Source organism: Saccostrea cucullata, unplaced genomic scaffold (assembly GCF_032062105.1).
Source record: "Saccostrea cucullata isolate Sc308-1 unplaced genomic scaffold, CSIRO_AGI_Scuc_v1 ctg1848, whole genome shotgun sequence".
Taxonomy (NCBI): Eukaryota; Metazoa; Mollusca; class Bivalvia; order Ostreida; family Ostreidae; genus Saccostrea; species Saccostrea cuccullata.
Window position 1 is genome coordinate 39,466 of NW_026937762.1, and position 12,105 is coordinate 51,570.

Below are 12,105 nucleotides of genomic sequence, written 5' to 3' on the forward strand. Positions count from 1 at the left end.
TGAATACTTCAAATGGACATTATTTTTTGAATTTATACTGGATCTTTTGAACATCAGCAAAACACTGCTCTAAAAAGAAAATGATAAAAATTATAATTTGATATAAAATGTATATGGCTTTTTATTTATCATACTTTTTTATTCTACATTTCAATGCACCATAAAAGCTCTCTAATTATCGTTATTTTGGAAAGAGAGGAAATATCATTCAATGCTTAACAATATTAATCGGTGTAATTTTGATGCTTATACAAGTGGCAGACACTTGGAATTGGCGTCAAAAATATATGGCATTTTATTTAATTCCTATTTTTTGTCTAACTAGTAAACTATTTCAAGGGGAGGTTTCTAAAGTTGTATTTTTAACGCTTAATTTATTTTTAATCGTGCTAAGAGAACACCATAAAGTTTCCCTATATTTCATTTAAAATATCTTTATATATATCTGAAGCCACATTACAACTGAAAATTACCTGGAAGTTATATTTAGGTACAACACGTTATGTTTTATTGTAATCACTTAATGTCCCACCTTGTTTTTTTATTGGTTATAAAATTAACTAAAAAACATAAAGTTGTTAGAATTGAGACATGTTTTCATCGTTTCAAAAATTACCCCATTCTAATAACCCAATACAATATTCTAACGAATGTACCTTTGTTGATTCATCCTTCTATCATCAGCTAATTGCGAATGAATATCTTATTTGTACATTTATCATTAAACGAAGGGATATACTTTTAAGCATATAATAAACACATAAGGAGAAATACTCGGAAATAAAGATGATATCCAGTAAAAAAAAATTTCTCTAGAAAAGAAATGGACCAGTACTAGTATTCTTGGATTTGTCCTCTTTTAAAAAAGGTTTTATTGCTTTGAGATCATAAAGTGAAATGTTTTTGTTTTTAAAAAGGGTAGCCTATACTATGCCTTCATTTAAATCAAATGATATATAGCAGTAGGGCACCTGAAAACTAAAGCTGTATTTAAGCAATTAAAATATTCTCGTGTCAATGTTTTGCCCAATCCGCTACATTTGTATTCACAGTAGACTCTCATTATTCCCAAAACTGCAAAATTTCTTTATATTTATACATTGTTACAGTGGCAAAATAATTTTCAATGAAAATTAAACTTAACAAAATAAAAATGATACATATAAGACAATTACTTCAAACATAGAATGAACAGAATAATAAAATATATATGGGATATGAAGAAGTAGATTTTTGCTTTGTAACCTCGAATAATTTCACTTCTTAATGTCAACTAATGAGCTTATAGCCCATCAACACGTACCCCCAAACTCAAATAATGTTATTAATTAATAAATTAAAATTGCGCAATATATTCCCAAATTAACTTTGCCTAGATAAAAATCATAAATTAATCCACAATAGTTATTGATAATTTGTTGACTTTTTTCCTGGTTCACTTTTTTTTCTGTTTTGCCTGATTCTGTTGAAAATGACCAGATGAGGTACCTTTACCTACTGGTAACTTGAAAGACGGAACAAATGTTTTAAAATTTGTTATATTATTTTGTACATTTTTGACATAAAACAGCTAGGGAGATCAATCATTATCTGGATCTTAATCATATGAAATTTGAACAACATGTATAAAATAAATGCAATTTTATATCAAGGAAGGAATAATGAAGCGATTTCTATTTACATGCATGTTTGTATATGTATTTCATTAACAAAAGAGCTTCACGATTATTAATATATAAAAGCAGAATATAAAAAAAATTCGCAATACAAGGGAACCCATTAACTACCAAACCTGAGGTTGAACTCTCTATCTGCGGAATCCAACTCTTAGCTGGCCTGGATCAACGTGCTTGACCACTGGCTATTCAAGTTGAAAGAAGTAATCTGAAGATATTCTAACATTAGTTTTTGTTTTGAAGTATTACTTTTGCAATAAAATTAAAGAAAATCATAACATTATTTATTTAAACTGTAAATGGCCTGTATTCTGTGCATCCGTTTGTCTGTTTGTCCGCAGTATCTTGAATACTGCACATAACTATTGAGTGGATGGGGCTAATGCTTTATTTTTTCATAAATGTTTTCCTCTCTTGAGTTCGAACAAATTTAACCTCTTGACCTGGGACTTTTACCCACTTTTGCAAAAAAATATCAAACTTTAACATGTTAATTTTTGAACAGTTGATACTAGGCCTTTAGTACATCACATGATTTATTGTGAGAAGACATTCAATAATTATAAATATTTTTTTCACTCTGACCTTAGAGTTTGAACCACTTTTAAGAAAATTTAACCTTGGTAACTACTTTCGAACAACAGTACTCATAAAGCTTTCATATTTCACAGGCGTTTTCCTTGTGTGAAGGCCTTTCTTTGGATATCAACTGTTTTTTATATGAATTTGAGAAGCGTCATCGCTCGCCATAAGCTGCCGCACGGGGGCATCAGTGTTTATTCTAAAATGAAGCATTTATCAAAAACTGCTAATGAAACCTTTATTCCCCCATCTGATATTATTTTCACTACCAAAAAATATCCACACCATATCAGTCATCTGAAATAAATGATTTAGTCAACTGAAGAACACTATTTCCATATTAAAGATTTATTAGTAAATTGGCAAAATGAGTTTTCTTTAAGCTATGCTACAATTGAATGCTTATTTTAAAGCACATGATTCATACAAACTAGGAAAAGCAATAAATTATACAGATTCGATTATGGAAAGCTTAAGGTAGATACATGTATATACTTGAACTTAAGCAAATGAATATAGATGATTTTGATAATGAAGTTACATAAAAGCATGAACGAAAAATCAAAAATGAGAGCTCACAACTATTTCTGTCGGTACATGTAACCTGCAAGTAATCTAAATAAATCCAAAATATTAGTTTTGTATTAAAATATTGTGTTATATAAAATATATGATACAAATGTATGAGTACTATTATTCAAAATAAATTCGTTATAAACATTTTTAAAACTTAAGAGGAACTATAAAAGAAAATACTATTAAAGCATGAATTCATTATAAGTTCGAAAAAAAAACAATGACGAAAAATAAAAATAAATAGGAACTACGACATACTAGTCTGTAGATCAATATAAGGATGTTCTTGGATAATACTTGCGTCTTTGATTGCCTCGTAAAGTGGAGCTGTCTTAGGTGGAGATTTGCGAGGCGGTTCATTCTGATATTTTCTAGATTTGTCCGATTTATCTGATTTGTTTGAGCTGGAATCACTATTGCCCGACAACAGTCTTGCAGCCGCATCCTTTGCTTCCCGAAGGGGTGAAAGATACCCACCATTTCCAGGTGGTGATGGGGAATCATTTTTATTTCGCTGTCCGCTGGCCTGCTTAGCTGCTGTAACCGGGGATACGTAGCCATTTCCTCCAGATCTTGCAGGGGGTTGTGATCGACTCGGCTCTTGAAAAACTGGTGTTAGGTAGCCTCCTTCTTTCCTCCTCTGAGAGTCTTGCATACGTTGTCGCTGGTCTTTGATTTCATCATATGCGGCGTATTCGTGTGTTGGATTAGATATCTGGCCTGCGGAGGGTCCTGGATGTTCAGCTATCCTCTCTAGTCCTATGTTTTCATCCTCGTTATGGTAATGTTGGACATTTATCGCTTGAGTGTCTTCAGAAAACTCTATTTTTAAGCGTTTCCGTTCATTTTGGGCACCACTTTTCTGTCCACTGTAAAAATTATAATTTTTTATTCAAAACATGAAAATATCGAAGTATGTTTTATTTTGATAAAACTTATTCCTGTTATTTCCGTCATCTAAATCTCTTAGCAAGAAATATCTGAAAATTCGTTGAGGAAATTTCGATAGAAAATACCATTTAAAGCAGATATAGTTGACCCCAAGGGAAACGATGAACATCCCTGACACGGTGATGATGAAGGTGGTTGTTATCTCCGGGCAGCCCTTATCGGTTATATCTTCTATTACGGGTTCATCAGTGTTGGTCGGCGCACGTTCTTCCTCTATTATATGTTCAGTTGTATGTTCAGTCGTTATCAGAGATGTTGTTTCGGGAGCTGAAAGGAAGAAAAATGTTGTATTAATAGAAATGTTCAAAACAGCTTCTGGGGGCTCGAATTGAATTTAATTAAGATTTATTTTTGATTATTAGTTTAAGGTCAAGATTTAGCTATCGAAATGCTATACAATTTCAAACATATGCGATTTAGTTCTTAAGTTTATTTCAGTTTTTATGTTTTCGTCTCAGTGAAATTAAAATCATATCGTGATAGTGCTTTTCAACAATGCTATTTTATAAAATTTGACTCGCCAGCATTATACAAACCCCCAAAAAAGGAAAGAACCCTTACAAGATAAAAACTATTTACAAAGCAAATAATCAAGAAATTTTCGAATTACCATTAAAAGCAAAAATATTTGACATAAAAAAATATTGCAGAATTTTCTTCGAATTACAAAAAAAGCTTGATTATCAAAATCAGTATTGGAAACTAATTAACATAAAAAAAATAAGAATCAATCTGGTGAAATTTCAATTTTCTTGTCTATTTTGTCGCCTTGAACCCACGATGAAATCCGTTGCTTTCTATACTCATTGCAAAATCAGTCTACAAAATGTTTTTCTAAATCTTGACCTTATGATCTAATTAGCAAAAAAAAAAAATTTGAATGGTTAGGAAAAGTGTTAGCAATTTTCAAGCATATTGGATATATGGCTATTTACAAATTTCCATTTCCTTAATCTGTGTCTTATAATTATATGTATGCGTGTGTGTGTGTTTTCAAAACGTGTATTGTATATATGGATGTGATGTTTCCTCCTGCTTTTGTCATAGGTCTTCAAAAATGTCACAAGTTTATTTCCTATCATTACGCGTTTTGTAGGAATCCAATACCTAACCTGAAATCTACTTAAATAACCCTAAATTGCTTTATTTGGATACCTAGCACGCACTGCGTAATTTAAGCACCTATTTAGGACATGCTTAAGATAAGTGGAAGACAAGTACGGATGATTTATTGCTAGAACTTTGCATGTAATATTCACACAAGAAGTGTTTGAATATCAATATTGTTGTGTAATTAAGTGAATTCTTAATGACGCATTTGAAGTACATCAGATTTGTTTAAATAAACAGAATATTCTTTGTCCGACAAATATAAACCCACAATTCTAATAGAAATGAATGTTTATAGTCACCTCATAGTCATTTTCCAAGTAAGATAATGCTGCAGCAGTACAAAATTAACGTTACAACAGATTCAATGATGAGAACAATATAAATATATACGTATATATGCATATGTTTTAAAATGAAACTAAAGTTCTTTAATCAGTCTTTCACCTTGTTGAGAGTTAAAATCAGTGTTCATTTAGATTCTTTTAGATAGTTTTCCATTTTAAAAAATTATTAAATTATACTCACTTCATACCAAGTACGGTGACAAGATATTTCTATAAAAATTGTTTATTGATGAAGACAAAATGAAAAAATAATACATTCAAAGCATTGATAATAATTAAGACAGTCAGACAAAATGAATCGAACAAAAAAAAATAAAATTATAAAGCAAAAAAGCACTAAATAAAGCAAAAAAGCACTAAATAACAAAATCAAAGGCTTATTTAACAGTGATCGAGCTTTTTTTTTTAAATAAGCAGCATTGTATCCTCATTTTGGGCCTGAAAAGTTTTTGCCCCCAATGCATATCTAATTTAAAAGCGCTTTACATTGCAAATACTTATACATGCTTATAGCATTATATCAAATTAAATAGAAAAAGCTGAGTATGAAATGGCATATCTATCAATCATGCATTATATATGATATAGCAAAACAGGGAAAGAAAAACAAAACCTTTATACACACATTAACCTGGAACATCATCAAATAATACTTTAATAGTTAAATTATGAATGAGTCATTAAAATTAACATTTTATGACAGGAATGAGTTTAACAAGAAGACACCTTCTTCATTCTTTGAAAAGAAATTATTAGTATTCATTTAGCATTAAAAACAATGAAAACAAAATAAAAAGTAAAATTTATTTTACAAAAAATAATTAAGTCTGTAGTTCAATGTAATCGTGCTCCTGAGTGACCCCGGTATCTTTTAACGACTCGTAAAGAGCCTTCGTTTTGGGCGAGGATTTGCCTTGCGGATCGTTCTGATATTTTCTAGATTTGTCCGATTTATCAGATTTTTCCGAGCTGGAATCGCTTTTGCCTGAACCAGCTCTTTCGGAAGCATCTTTTTCCTGTTGTAAAGGTGAGATGTATCCCCCGTCACCAGGAGGCGATGGGGAGTCACCTTTACTAGTTTTCCCGCCCTCCTCTTGTGATTTTTTAGCTGTTGTCTTTGGAGATACGTAGCCATCGCCATTAGTTCTCACAGGGGGTAGTGCCCGACTTTGACCTTGGGAAACCGGTGTCAAATAGCCTCCTTCTTTCCGCCTCTGCGACTCTTGCATGCGTTGTCGCTGATCTTTTATTTCATCGTACGCAGCATAGTCGTGGGATGGGTCGACGGACACTTGCCCAGCGGATGGACCCTGTTGTGCTAAGGGAATAGCTTCCGGATTTTCAGTATCAGTTTGATAGTGTTGATAATGAACCGTTTGCGTTTCTTCTTGGAATTCCTGTAATTTATGTTTGCGCTCTATTCTCCGACCTTTCTTCACGCCACTTAAAATATATTAAAAGCAATTTATCTCAATATCTTTTTCAAAGCAAGCATCTAAATGACAAAGACATACAAACTGCAATTTGAAAAAAAAAGGAATTTCCATATCTTGGTTAGAAAAGAATTAGATCAAATCCAAGATGAAATTTATTTTTCTGGATTATAATTAACAGTAAGATATGTATGTTATATACCATTTATAAGTAACAACGTTGACGCCAATACAGATGATGATTATTCCCGGGACAGTGATTATATAGGCTATGGTTATCACCGACATGCTGTCCTTCTGGGCCGCATTTTCGATTTCTGGTTGGTCTGAAAAAGAAAAAAAAAGAAATAAGAATTAATAAATGGTATCAAATCAGCTCAAAAAGCAAGGTAAATTGTTAAATCTTTATCAATTATAGTTAAACTTGAAAAGTAAAAATTTTAAAAATGCTTTTAAATTTACTTAAAATCTTCAAAGGTCAAGATTTAGTTAAGATGACATACACATTTCTCTTTTTGTTTTGAAATATTACTTTTTCTCTTTGTTCTTATGATGAACTATTCAAAGAGCCAAACTGAAGGCAAGAAAAAAAAATCATTCATTTTGAAAGACTTTTATTCCCTTTTCTTTTTTGTTTTTGTTTTGAGGGGGTAATGGAGGGAGTGTTAAACAGATTTCAAGAATGTTTTTTGATCTATCAACATGTTTTAATGTCTATTGAAAGAGACGGTGCAGTCATCAAAACACAATCTTGACCTTAAAGTTTATGCGACTTAAGACGAATTAAATCTTCATACATTGCATACACAGCCTAACCTTCTAGCCCTAGTGTTGTGTTGTTTTGTTTATACTTAATGTGTACTTAATTCATCAGTGATCATACTTTTTGCGCTTATTTTCAAATACAGTATGAATATCTAATTTGAAATTAATTACAATTCAGAAATATTGCGGATAGAGATTTCTCAGGGTAACTTTACGAATCCTTGACCGATATATTTGTGCCAAAGGTTTTCACGCTTCCTTAAGTACACATAAAGTATAAAATACTTGTATTCACGCCTATAAATTAATTTCCTAACTTTACACGTTTTGTAGGCGTCACATTCCTAACCTTAGCCGCGATTCTTTTCCTTTCCCATGGCAAGAACAACCGAAATACCGTTTATGGACACCTAACACGCACAGCGTTATTTTAGCTCCTATTTAAAACATGCCTAAGACAAAAAACACAGAACAAAATTTGTAATATTTTATTTTTTAACTAGATACAAACTTGGGACTTCAATCAAATATACATTTTAACCATTTAAACACCTCTTTTGGAATAGAAATGGGATTTTTATGTCAAATATTTATCATTTCAGATGTATGATAAATGCTTCCATGCTTTAGATAACCATGGTTTTTTTGTATATACTCGTAGATGGGCACTTTAAAAGACTTCTTTTTTACTTTTATCACATGAAAAATGTAAAGGAGCAACAAAGAGAATATCAGGAGAGGATGACAAAAAATAAATGTATTGCCCTACCTATAGCAAAGCTGTCAAATGGTATGGGTTTATGAGAAGATATCTTTTTTAAGGAGGGTTTATGTATTAAGGAATCACTGTATAGTTTGTGGGAATGTCAGGGCATCAGCGATAGTTGGGATATAATTTTCATGACGGACAAAAATGGGCAAAACCCCGTTATGCATAAATTTTCCAACTATTGTTGATGTCCCTGGCATACCCAACAAACTAGACAGTGATCCCTTACATTTCCATTCAATTGTGAAATAAAATTGTAAATTTAGATTTTAAAAATGTTGTCTAATAGATTTAAATTACATGTGGCCACCTATGTCAATTACAATTGTCCCCACCCACTGACGTCAGATATAAAGACAGACTCATGAGATCTACATGTATATTAGGCCTTCTTAGCTCTTGACCTTTCGCTTAGCGAAATTTACGTTCAGGAAAAATTATTAAGAAATTTACTCACTTAACTTTCAAAAATTATCACAGAGAAAACAGAAATGGAAATATTATATTGTAAATGATCAGATCGTCCTTGTGGTTCTAGAAAAAAATTATTCCAAAAGAGGTTGAAAAAAATGACTCAAAAGCAATATGAATAATTATGAAGGTGTCCTGAAAAGCAAACCATGAATTAATACAATTCAAAAAATAACACTTTAAATAATACCAAAATTTTGTTCTTTTATTATTTCATTATTATAATGTTTCAATCTTTAATTAGCTGAATTTTTATTTTGCAAAAGCAAGATTAGTAAGCTATATAGCTAGTTTAACATTAATTGTAATAGTCTATCAGTCAGTGTTAATGAAAAGTTACATATGGCAATTATAAGATCACTTATTAAGGTTTTAAAAACCATACATTTTAAAATTATTTGAAGTATATTAAGTTTTTTCTTTAATTAGAATGACAGTAGATTTATAGCAAGTATTGAGATTGTTCTATATAAGGTATCAAATAGAAACTTTGTAAAGTTAATAGATTAGTACAGAGAACACCTATTAATGGATCTTTGACATCTTTCTTCTATGTGTCTCATCTCCATGTGACAAAACATCAGCTGAAAATAATTGTTAGCGAAATATAAGATAATTTGTGATGCTTTCTTTCAAAAGTTATAATTATTTACATAGCATTTTTTGATATTTCAAAACAAAATGCCAATTTAGAACCGATATTATTACATACATTTAAAAAAAAGTTAAGAATCTTTTTGTTAATATAATTTTTAATAATTAAAAGAGATGAGAACATAACAGTTGCAATTACAGTATAGTTTATTTATAGTATATTTATTGACATAAAAAGGTTTTATTAAAAAATGCAGAATACTATTAAAGAAGTAAAGAGTATGATGCATTACTGAGAACCCCGTTGATGCTAGGTTAAAATTTAACAAATAAAAAAAATTAACTAATACTTCTAGGTCACCGTCTTTCTTGTTAACACTGAAAATATATATATAGTAAATTTTAAGAAACCTCCCGATAAAACCACTCTATAAAGATATAAAGATAACGTAAAGGATGGCTGTTTTTCCGTCCTGGTTATTTTATTTTTATCTTTAATGGAGAAATGCAAATGAGTAGGATATATATTTTTTAAGCGAATGTCCTACAATTCTCTCCGTTGGCTAACATACATGTAACATGTAATTTCAACTTCAGTATTAAATAGAAAGTATTTTTAAAGAGTAACATTTATTTTTTACCTACTATAAATATATTGCAAGAAAATAAAACCAAACGATATGTATACATGATTATACTTTTCGAGGAAAAACTCATCAGGCTAATTTTTTTTTCATACAACTTTGTCAATTTTGTTGTTGTTGATGATAATTTTTATTTAATATTTGGGGATAATTTCTAAATTTGTTTTGTTAAAAATCAAGAAAAACTATGCAAGTTTTTAATCATTACAAACTTAAACTTGGCTAATAGATATTTCGATTTTGAAAGAATATTTTCGTTTATTTGATTTTGTTGTTGTTTTTGTTGTTTTTGGTTTAATTTGTTCCGTTCTTTTTCTTGAGTAGAATACAGATTTGTTAAAACATTCTTATTTATTTTGAATTAACACAAAAAACAAATCCGTTTCAACAGGTATACATTTTTTTGCAGCTCAATTATTTTCTCCTACTTCATTTGCTGTTTTTGTTTCTGAAACTTAGATCCTTAGATTAAATAAATCTAATCAAAAATGACGCAGACTGAAGTATTTTTAAAGCAAAAGATTTTCTTTAAAAAAAGTAGATCTTGATAATTTGTTTTAAACCCAGAGAATATTTCTTTTCATTTGCATAAAAATGTAACTCGTACAATGATAACGTTGCCTTTAAATTTGATGATAGTTGAAATATTATGAAGGAAATTCTAATCATACTCACTTTTAGTGATTCTTTCTTCTACGAAAATGTCATATGGCTCATATTTCTCAGGGGAAAAAAATGTAGACTAAGTTAACGGTGTGCCGTAGTGCCGCATTCAAATGATGGTATAAGTTCTCTTTACAAGCTTTAAATACCGTCATTCCGGAAGTGAATGCTCGAACTCGTGTTTTATATCCTCATAACTTTCAACTCACATTTAGAACTCTCGAATCTAAAAGACTTCCTCATTTTATATTTGGGAATAAGTGGAATAAATTTTGTTCATACAACATGGCTTGTAATACCAAGCTTGCCATTTGGTCCTTTCATCCTGTTTACGGAACTTTATACTTTTGTAACCATTCTACGAATGACACACACGTGATTGCATTTCCATATTTTCAAACAACCCTCTTTTGACATAGCATCACTATTAACATCCTTCAGGGACATTTGCTTTATATATGTTTATGTAGTGTTTTGTGCCATCATATTTTCCTTATATATCATTTTTAATAACTAATATAAGAGTTGTACAACTGTACATAATAAATCCTATAATAAAATCCATTGAATACTATGATAAAAATTATGCATTTAATATTTTACATTTTTCGGTGGACATGAATTTCCTGGTCTCTTCATAGCTCGAAGACAACGAAAATTTAACCCCCAAGATAATTTTTGATTTCACAGTATTTCATAATTTGCATACGCAAGAAGTTTTTTTTTTTTTGGCGAAATATTGGATAGGATATACACTGCTTTGATTGAGAACTTTTGTGGGGGAAATGCAGCAGATCATTTTAGCTTGAACTTTCTGATATTTGTAAAGAAACATTGAAAGGTTGATTATCTATAAGATTGTTTTCTGGCCTTCGATGAAATTATCCATAAATGTGTTTTTATACGTTGTATTATTTCAATCCTTCTTTCATATGATTTTAGTCCTTATTTTCCAACATCGATGATATGATTCACGTGATTTATATATTAAAAAAATTAAAAATGGCAGACAAGCATAAAAATATTGAGGGTATGTCTATTTAAGAGGCAGTCCACCGAAAAACCAGACAGTATTGTATTAATAGCGGCACATCGAATGTGACAAATATTTGATATCTTATTGAAAACAATGTGTTCTTGAATTTCCCTATATAAACCATTGAATTTAGGTCAGAAATAAAGAACTGTAATTTCCAACACATTTCTAAAAGGACTATAATTCACGCTAAACTAGATCTAGAAATAATTCACCTTTCTGTTTCAAAAAAAAAATCCGTAAGCAAGACACTTATGTTAGTAGTTTTCTGTCAAAATATATTAGACGTTTTCATGAAATTTTGCGATGCAAGAGTTATCTCCCGTGGCATCAGTAAACCTGCTAAACATCTTACTATCGGAATCCTAGTGAAATATTTAAAATGGATACGCTAAAACAAAAAAATCACTTCTTTATTTTCAAAATAGAATTCGTTTTCGCTCCAAACTTAATATTAATTTAGATTAAAATTGGCTATATTATTCAGG

At 30.4% G+C, this 12,105-nt stretch overlaps 2 protein-coding genes across 2 annotated transcripts; both read right to left on the reverse strand.

The window, feature by feature from the left end:
* Window positions 1–1,678: 1,678 nt before the first annotated feature.
* On the reverse strand, window positions 1,679–4,118 carry LOC134248788 (uncharacterized). The gene is made up of 2 exons (XM_062731171.1): window positions 3,851–4,118; window positions 1,679–3,703 (listed from the first exon to the last, which is right to left on the reverse strand). The coding sequence occupies exons 1-2, from the start codon at window positions 3,892–3,894 to the stop codon at window positions 3,082–3,084; spliced, it is 666 nt and encodes a 221-aa protein (XP_062587155.1). The 5' UTR covers window positions 3,895–4,118; the 3' UTR covers window positions 1,679–3,081.
* Window positions 4,119–5,449: 1,331 nt separating this feature from the next.
* Window positions 5,450–8,118, reverse strand: LOC134248787 (uncharacterized). The gene is made up of 2 exons (XM_062731170.1): window positions 6,878–8,118; window positions 5,450–6,685 (listed from the first exon to the last, which is right to left on the reverse strand). Exons 1-2 carry the CDS (start codon window positions 6,961–6,963, stop codon window positions 6,064–6,066), a joined length of 708 nt encoding a protein of 235 aa, XP_062587154.1. The 5' UTR covers window positions 6,964–8,118; the 3' UTR covers window positions 5,450–6,063.
* Window positions 8,119–12,105: the final 3,987 nt, after the last annotated feature.